At 48.5% G+C, this 9,317-nt stretch overlaps 1 protein-coding gene across 2 annotated transcripts; it reads left to right on the forward strand.

Annotated features, from left to right (window-relative positions):
• Positions 1–3,049: 3,049 nt before the first annotated feature.
• LOC150051062 (asialoglycoprotein receptor 1-like) lies at positions 3,050–6,374 on the forward strand. 2 transcript variants are annotated; one of them, XM_090349747.1, is made up of 8 exons: positions 3,050–3,241; positions 4,684–4,800; positions 4,934–5,029; positions 5,109–5,180; positions 5,309–5,395; positions 5,494–5,645; positions 5,732–5,838; positions 5,979–6,374. In XM_090349747.1, the coding sequence occupies exons 1-8, from the start codon at positions 3,070–3,072 to the stop codon at positions 6,133–6,135; spliced, it is 960 nt and encodes a 319-aa protein (XP_090205873.1). In that variant the 5' UTR covers positions 3,050–3,069; the 3' UTR covers positions 6,136–6,374. The 2 variants fall into 2 exon arrangements, with proteins under 2 accessions (XP_090205873.1, XP_090205874.1); XM_090349748.1 differs by lacking the exon at positions 4,684–4,800 and having other exon boundaries at positions 3,051–3,241.
• The last annotated feature ends 2,943 nt before the right edge of the window (positions 6,375–9,317 follow it).

The following is a 9,317-nucleotide window of genomic DNA, read 5'->3' on the forward strand; positions in this document are numbered from 1 at the left end:
ACCCAGCTTCCACATTGAGGCCAAGTTAAAGCTCACCTGCCTGCAACGTTGTGTGTGTGTGGTACTGGGATCAAGCTCAGGAGCTTGGACCAGTTGGCTATGCATCATACTACCGATCTATGTCTTCAGGCCTCCATACGTCTGCATGACCCTCGCACTCACAGCCTACGATTTGATTATGCATTCCCATAAGTCAAATATTCCAGAGCACACATCTGGCCCCTCCCACCAGACGCTTGCCTATCCTTTAAGAGGGCCCCAACTAGCTTCACATTCTGAGATTTGCACCCTGGAGCAATCCCCTCTCCCAGGGAGTAGGAATGACCTGACAGCACAGTGAAGCCAGGATGGATGGCCTCTTCTGAGGCTAGGCCATAGAAGGAATCATGTCACTCACTCTGGGAGGACACTCATGCCACCCTGGAGCAGACCCTGTGGTAAGAGCTGGGGCGTCCTGTCCACAGCCATCACTAAGTTGCCCAATGCATGTCTTAGCCTCTTCGCATGGTCATCTCCCAGCCTGGGTCACACCTTCACATGAATGTACCATTGACATCTTGGTTGTAGTCTCATGAGAGATCTTGGGCCAGCGCTGATGGGCAAAGCTGCATTCTGACCTGGGAAATGGATCATTCCATCTTGTTTAAGGTTCTACGTTGCTAGGTAATTATTTTGTAGTAAGAGACATCTAACTCACACGTGCCAGGACTATATTTACTTATTGCATATGTTATAAGACACATCCCTTGACAGGGAAATCTAAAGAGAAGGGATGAAAAAATATACACAGATGTATACACATACAGATTCAGTATTGATCCAAGTACTATTCCCTAATAAAATAAAATTTCAGAACATGGTTATAGGATAGAAGCCAGATTTTGAAATGTTTTCCTTCTGGATAATCTGCAAATAGAAAGATTCACAGATCATCAGATCATGTTTATAGCTGCTGCAAGGCTTTCTTATCCTTCCTTCTTACCTTCCTTCCTTCCTTCCTTCCCCCCTCCCCCTTTCCTTCTTTCTTTTCTTGTAGTGGAACTGGGACTTGAAAACTCAAAGCCTTGTACTCTTGCTTGGCTTTTTCTGCTCAAGGTTAGCATTCTACCACTTGAGCCACAGCTCTACTTCCAGCTTTTCAGTTGTTAATTAGAGGTAAGAGTCCTAGTCTTCACGTCCAGAGCTGGCTTTGAACCACAATCTTCCTGAGCTCCTAGGATTATAAATAGGAGCCACCAGTGCCCAACAGCTTTCTGCAGCACTAAAACTCAATGCAACAGTGTAATCAGCATTTAGATGGATACCCCACCCCCAACCCCTCTTTAGCTTCCTGGTAGAACTTGTCCTGAGGGTAAACCAGCATAGTTTTATTTGCCTGAACAAAACAGATTCTAAATGATAATAGCAGACAGTGCTAAATGAACAGTCCAGTTGTGACCAAAACCTCTGGCCGCTGGCCCAGTACATGTCAACAGCACCAGGATTTTCAGGACATGGACAAATGAGGGCACACACTGAGCTGTGACAATTATGCAAACAATGTGCTGCTGTCACATCATATAATCTAAACTCTCACAATTGCGGTCTAGTTTTCTCCTTGAGAGATCTGTAAAGTCAGGTCTGCATGACCTCAAATTCAGAGTCTATCGTTATTACCTTTTCTATCAGGTGCTGGTGGTCAGACAATTCCAGAATTCTAGCCACTTGGCTAGAAAGGAGGCTGAGATCTGAGGACTGTGAATCAAAGTAGGCTCAGGTAGTTAAGCAGTAAAAAGCCAAAAGGATAGCTGTGACTCCAAGTGGTAGTGTGTCAGCCATCAGTGAAAAAGCTGAGTTCAAGCCCTCGTACTGGGGTATGTGTATGCCTATGCACACACACACACACACACACACACACACACACACACACACGAGTTTGAATTTAGACAACCGTCTGACGCCCCTAAATGTGAAGGTCCACATTTTAGCCTGTGGGCCTTGGCGTGTGGACCAAGAGCCTCATTCCACATGTGGTCCGGCGAGCAGCTCACAGTCGGGACTCTCCCTCTCATGCTTCCTGGCAGTGTCACCTTGGTAAACTTTGTTGTCAGGGCTCAGCTTGCTCCTCTGCAGAAAGGATTGCTGCACCCTGGGGACTGTGAGAGGCATGGAGGGGCCTCCAAACTCCAATGCAGACACCTCACTGCCCTCCTTCCACCTCTTAGAGGACCGCCTAAGCGTGAGTGGGTCAGGCTAGGTCTGGGCCACAGAAAGCTGAGGCCTGTGGCTGGGTCCTGATGCCAGAACCACAGGCCAGGACCCGGCAAGAGCAGGGAACTTGTTGGTCCTTTGGATCCAGAATATTTGGAGAAACAATTTTGGGAAATTCAGAGGAGGAAGTGAGAGAGAGAGAGAGAGAGAGAGAGAGAGAGAGAGAGAGAGAGAGAGAGAGAGAGAGAGAGAGAGAGAGAGAGAGAGGGAAGGAGGGAGGGAGGGAGGGAGGGAGGGAGGGAGGGAGGGAGGGAGGGAGGGAGGGAGGGAGGGAGGGAGGGAGAGAGAGAGAGAGAGAGAGAGAGAGAGAGAGAGAGAGAGAGAGAGAGAGAGAGAGAGAGAGAGAGAGGTGAGGGAAAGACTCCTCATTCCTTTGAGTCTAGGTGCCCCTCCCAAATTTTGCAATAAGGAGTAAGGTGACTGTGGTTGCGTGTGGGTATGTGTGCGCACGCGCGTGGGGCTAGCCAGCGATGACCCGAGGGCATAGGCGGCCCATCCCCCATGCCCACCCACACAGATCCCTCAAGTTCCAAATCCATTCCCATCTCTGTTTACTGTCCAAAGTCCCAGGCCCTGAGATGCCAGGTTCAACGCGCTCAGACGCCCAGACACACAGGGCCCTGTATGGACCCTGTCCCCCCTTCCCTCCTGCCTTCAGCCCCTCCTTAGCCTGGACTCTGCAGAGAAGTGACGGGCCTGGGAGTCAGATCTCCAGACCTTCAGCAAGTAAAATGGGGGTGAAAGACTAAAGGTGGGGGGAGACTCCAGGTGTGGGGGAAATGGCAGAGGATGGATGGTGGGTGTGAGGCTTGGGAGGGGATGAAGGAGAAAGAATCTCCGTGGGGTGGCAGTGTGGAGGGTAACCCAGCTGGGTGGGAAAAGGGTTTGGGACCCCACTTACCTTCCAGCACCAGCCCTATCATGACGAGGGAGTACCAAGATCTCCAGCACCTGGACAATGAGGACAGTGACCACAATCAGCTCCAGAGAGGTGAGGAACACCTCTCCGTGTAAAAGGCCACATTTGGTGGCTTTCACCCTTGGCTCTATTCCTGGCTCTCTCTGCCTTATTCTCACAGAAAATGGTGGCTCCGAGCCGGGAATTTGGCCTAGTGGTAGAGTGCTTGCCTAGCATGCACGAAGAATCCAGTTTGATTCCTCAGTGCCACATACACAGAAAAAAGCCAGAAGTGGTGCTGTGACTCAAGTGGTAGAGCTTTAGCCTTAAGAAAACTCAAGGATAGTGCTCAAGCTCTGAGTTCAAGTCCCAGGGCCAACAAAAAGAAAAGAAAGGGAAAGAAAGAAAATGGTGGCTCCTAGGAGTGAAGAGAATGGATGTGTGTGCCAGGTGGGGGTGGGGGTTGGAGTCACTTCCTTGGTGTCAGATGCCCAAGCTTCCTCAATGTGTCACCACCCACATCTCAGGACTCCAGGGAGAGGTGGATCTGGAGGACAACTTGAGATTGGAGAAGGAAGAGGGAAGTAGTCGGGTCCCCATGGGCCTCTTTTTTCTTTTCTGTTCCCCATGGCAGGTGTGTGGTGGTGGGGGCGGGGAGTATTCCGGATTAGCTTGGTTGAAGGCTGTAAGTTGGGGATGTCTGTGAGGAGGGTGAGACTCTGTTGTGAGGCAGGGTGTTCTTTATGTCCAAGACAAATCCATCCTCTCTTCTTTGTCCTCTCAGCCAGGATGAAGGTTGAAAGTGAGTAGTTTGCTTTGACATAGGAAAGGAGATGGAGGAGAATGGAGGTGAGGACCCTACATTCCAGTACATGGTGAGAGGTCTTTCAGATCTCCCTGGATGGGGCCGTGCCCATTCTTCCTGCACACAGCCAAAGAGTGGATGGGATTCACGGAGAGAGGAAGAAACCTCTTCACTTTCATGGCTGGAGCAGTGGCTCTTGGGGGTTGGCTGTAATGAGGGCCACAAGTTGCAATGACTAAATGACACCACTAGGTGTCAGTAAAGGCACAGGACCTCTGTAGTGCTAGAGAAGGTCAAAGTTTTGCCCCCCATCTCCTTCCCCACATCATGTTGCTCTGGCCTTACAGGTTACCTGCTGCTCAGATTTCTTTCTTTTCTTTTATTTTTTTCATAAGTCATGGGGCTTGAACTCTGGGCCTGGGCACTGTCCCTGAGCTCTTTAGCTCAAGACTCATACGCTACCACTTTGAGCCAGGGCACCACTTCTGGTTTTCTGGTGGTTCACTGGAGATCAGAGTCTCACAGACCTTTTGTGTTGGGGTTGGCTTTGAACTGCAATCCTCAGATCTTAAGCCTCCTGAGTAGCTAGGATGACAGGCGTGAGCCACTGGAGCCTGGCTCCAGATTTTAATAAATGTTTCCTCCCAATCCACTAGAGCGCTTAGCCTGCTCTCCTTTTAGAACCTGGCTACACCCTGTTTCTCTGACCTGTGACACCCTCTCTTTGCAGGGCCTCTTCCTTCCAAGCCCTTGTTGCAGCGTTTCTTCTCTGGACCCCGTCTTCTCCTCCTCTCCCTGGGTCTCAGCCTCCTGTTGCTGGTGGTTGTCTGTGTGATTGGATCCCAAAGTGGGTGTTCCAGGGATGGGCAGAGAGGAGAGCACTTTGGCTGGGGGGTAATGGGGGCTGCTGGAGGGGAGAGAGAGGATGTGATGGTAGTGAATACCACTGTTTTGTCTCACCTTCACTCCCTGCTGCACAGACTCCCGGCTGCAGCAGGAGCTGCTGTCTCTGAGAGCAATCTTCAGCAACTTCTCAGTGAGCATTGAGGCTGAGTTCAAGTCCCTGAGCACCCAGGGTGAGGGGCTTGGGGACTGGGTCCGTGGGGCTGAGGGGTGGTGAGGGAGATCTAGGCACTGAATGAGTTTCTCCTCTAGGGGGCAGTGTGGGAAGAAAGATGAAGTTGCTGGAGTCCCAGATGGAGAAACAGCAGCAGAACCTGAGAGAAGGTGAGGGAAAGAGGGAGAGAGCCACAGACAGGGAGAGGAAGGTAGACAGAGAGAAACAGAGAGAACCCTTCCCAGGGAAGTGCAAGGGTCTCTCCTCACATTCCCACTCACCTCATTTTCCTCTCCAGATCACATCAGCCTGCTGCTCCATGTAAAGCAGTTTGTGTCTGACCTGCGGAGTCTGAATTGCCAGATGGCTGTGTTGCAGGGCAATGGTGAGGGGAAGAAGTGGGGGATCCGTTCTCCTCTCCTGCCCACATTCCCCTGCAGGCAACATCTCAACGCTTCACCCTCCACTCCCCCCCCCCCACAGGCTCTGGGAAGTCCTGCTGCCCCATTAACTGGGTAGAGTATGAAGGCAGCTGCTATTGGTTCTCCAACTCTGGGAAACCCTGGCCGGAGGCTGACAAGTACTGCCAGCTGGAGAATGCCCACCTGGTAGTGGTGAACTCCCAGAGTGAACAGGTAAGGTGCCCCCCCCCCACCAAGGGGCTCATCTGAAAGTCTGGCTGGTAGAAGGAAGGGATCACAGCTCTCTCTTCTTTCTTCAGCAATTTGTCCAGCATCATACTGGTCCTATAAACACCTGGATGGGTCTAACAGACCAAAATGTCACCTGGAGATGGGTGGATGGGACTCCCTACGAGATTGGCTACACGTGAGTGTGCATCTGCCCGTAGCTGGCTCCTCTGCTTGAGGTCTTCCTGTTGTCTAACGCCTATGGCCTGGGCTGGGGGCTCCTGGGGACCTGGCTGAGAGGCTGACCTACTGGAGCACATGGCTGTCTCCTGTCTGCAGGAACTGGAAACCAGAACAGCCAGATAACTGGTACGGGCACGGGCTGGGAGGAGGAGAGGATTGTGCCCACTTCACCCCCGATGGCCGCTGGAATGATGACGTCTGCCAGAGGCCCTACCGCTGGGTCTGTGAGACAAAGCTGGACAAGGCCCGCTAGGAACTTTCTTCCTCTAATTTATTTCCTCAATGCCTTGAGCCACGGAAGTTGGGGTTGAGAGTCCTCCAATCTGGCAGTCTCCATACGCTTGAGTGTCTTCTAGGACTGGAAAGGGAAAGGATGGTGAGTGATTTGGTATGAGGAAGACGGGAACCTATGACACTTGGTACAATGTGCAACTTTTTATTGTCAACTTTTTCTAAGGTGAAAAGAAGATAAAATATATGTTCCCACTTGGAGTTTGTTTGATGGTTGGAGTTAGGGGTCAGGAATGGACTCACTGGAGTTCAGAAGCCTTGGGAGGGCCAGGCTGCCATGAGGGCTTTGAACCAGGGGCCTGGTTAAGAGCCTGGCTCTGTTACTTATAGTATATGATTGGGAAAAGTTAATATTTCAGGGCTGAGAGGGTGGCCTAGTGGTAGAGTGCTTGCCCAGCATGCATGAAGACCCAGGGTCTATTCCTTAGTACCATATGCACAGAAAAAGCTGAAAGTGGTGCTATGGTTTGAAGCTCAAGGACAGTGCTTAGGCCCCAAGGGCTGGCAAAAAGAAAAAGAAAAAAAAGAAAAAGAAAAAAGAGAAAAGTTGATCTCCTGAGTCTCAGATGTAAAATAGTATTGTTAGCAGTGATGCCCCCAGTTGAACTACCCCAGTTTTCTAAATGCTTCAAAAGCTTGGAATGAGGCTGGGCACGGCCTGTAATCCTAGCTACTCAGGAGACTAAGTCTGAGGATCAAGGTTCAAAGCCAGCCGGAGCACAAAAGGACCTGAGACTTCAATTAACCCCTAGAAAATGGAAAGTGGGTCTTGACTCAAGGGTAGGGCAGTAGCCTTGAGCTGAAGAACTGAAGAGTTCAAGCCCCATGACCCACCAAACAAACAAACTTGGAATGACACTCACTGTCATCATAGTAAACAGAAGCTGCAAGTGCAGACAGGTGACAAACAGCCCAGAGTCACCAGACACACAGCACAAACAGGATCAAGGCAGAAGCACCCACAGGAATAAATCAACAACCAGGGAGGGGAGTGGGGACGGACCAACCAGGGCTCACAGATGCTTATGGAATTGTTCATAGAAGTGGAGAAGATGTTTGCCCCTCAATAAGACCTTAACTAATTACAAAATGGAGCCATGCTCTCATTAAGCTAAAGCTGCTAGAAAAATGAACATAGAAAGTACATCCTCCAGGCCGGGAGTTTGTCCTAGTGGTAGAGTGCTTGCCTAGGATGCACGAAGACCCGGGTTTGATTCCTAGGTACCACATATATAGAAAAAGCTGGAAGTGGTCCTGTGGCTCAAGTGGTAGAGCTGTGGCCTTGAGAAAGCCCAAGGACAGTGCACAGGCCTCAAGCTTAAGCCCCAGGACTGGCAAAAAAAAAAAGTACATCCTAGAAGCTGTTTCAACAGCTAATTTTCTCAACATCCATCTACATAATTTGGGTGGAAGGGAAAATCAAAGTGAAAATGAGGGAGTTAAAGAAACCCAGTGAGATGCTGAAGCATGGAATGTTCTAGAGCTGCTTCACTTGGCGACCCATGGGTGCCTAGCACAGTCACCACCAATGAGAAGTGATGTGTGGGGGTGGGGCTTAGCTACAGTTTCACTCGAGAGGACGAGGAAGGGGTTGGAGATGTGGCTCAGTTAGTAGAGTGCGAACTAATGAGCCAAAGCATCAGGTACAGAGTTTGAGTCCTGGCCTTGCACCTAAAAGAAAGAGAGAAGGGAAAAAAGAAAAAGCCAAGCAAGGGGATAAAACTCTGAGGTCAAACCCCAGTACTGACACATAAAAAAGAAAATAAAGGCCGGGAGTTTGGCCTAGTGGTAGAGTGCTTGCCTAGCATGCACGAAGACCCAGGTTCGATTCCTCGGTACCACATACATAGAAAAAAGCCAGAAATGGTGCTGAGACTCAAGTGATAGAGCTCTCTTACCTTGAGAAAGTCCAAGGACAGTGCTCAGGCCCTGAGCTCAAGCCCAGGACTGGCAAAAAAAAAAAAAAAGAAAAAAGAAAAGAAAAACAAAGATAAGGATCCACCCCATCCCAGCCAAACATAGCACCAGAAAGAAAGAAACAATTGCATATATCTAGCTACCATACCATATAGGGAGAGGTATAATAGAAAGTAAGAACAATACTTTTATTTACCATTACCATTGTTACATTTCTTGGGTAAATTCCTTCGTAGTAGAGGTTGTAACTTCTAAACAGGAAAATAGAAGGAAATAAATATTCTAATGGAATATAGGAAACAAAAGAAAAGAAAAGAAAAACCCAGAAAAAGTATTTAAGGATAAGCAAAGAAATTTGGATTTGTGGCCTGTGATGAAAGCTGAAATAGAAGGGAAGAGTATGAATGATATCTATTTGGCAAATAATATTTTATACAAAGTATACTTTACAATAAACCCTATTAGAGTGGGGGGAGGGAAATGAGGAAAAAACCATGAGAAAGCGTGTCAATGTATGAGAAGTAACTATAACCTCTCTCTACATTATCCTGACAATAAAAAGGAAAATTCCTATTAGACATAAAGAGGATCACTTGCCAATGATAGAAGTTTCAATTCAATGAAAAGATGCACCGGTAATTATAAAACACATGAAACTAAAAACTTTTAAGTGCAAAGTAAAAATAGTCCAATGTATTCTTTTTTAAAAAACCGAAAAGGTTGTAAAACTATCAATCCAACAAAAGACCATAATGGATATAGATCTGTTGAACCCTGTATTGCATCATTATGATCAAATGGACATATATAGTATGTTGCATTCATCAATAACAGAATATCCAGTCTCTTTCCCTCATTTCTTTTGCATAGTACTGTTGTACCCGAATTCCTAGGACCCCAAAAGAACCACCAGAAGCCATAGTGAAAGGTAAAAGCAAGGGTCGTTTATTACGAGTTTGAACTTGGATACGAGTTTGAATTTGGACCTCCTCGTACCCGTAGCCGGCAACACTAAGAGGTCCTGAACAAAGATTTTACACAGCTTTTATAGGGGAATTCCATAGTTACAATCACCTGATTGGTTGTTTGGTAACTTCGAACCACTGGTCGCTTCAAGATTAGTCAGAGCTCAGGTGTTTAACCACTGAGCATTGAGCTGTTGCCACCTGAGGTTCAAGTCCGGGCTAGTTCCAGGAGCAGGTGTTTTTGATTCCTAGTACATGGGCC

The sequence above is a fragment of the Megascapheus bottae genome, chromosome 17 (assembly GCF_031878675.1).
Source record: "Megascapheus bottae isolate mThoBot1 chromosome 17, mThoBot2.hap1, whole genome shotgun sequence".
In the NCBI taxonomy this organism is placed as follows: domain Eukaryota; kingdom Metazoa; phylum Chordata; class Mammalia; order Rodentia; family Geomyidae; genus Megascapheus; species Megascapheus bottae.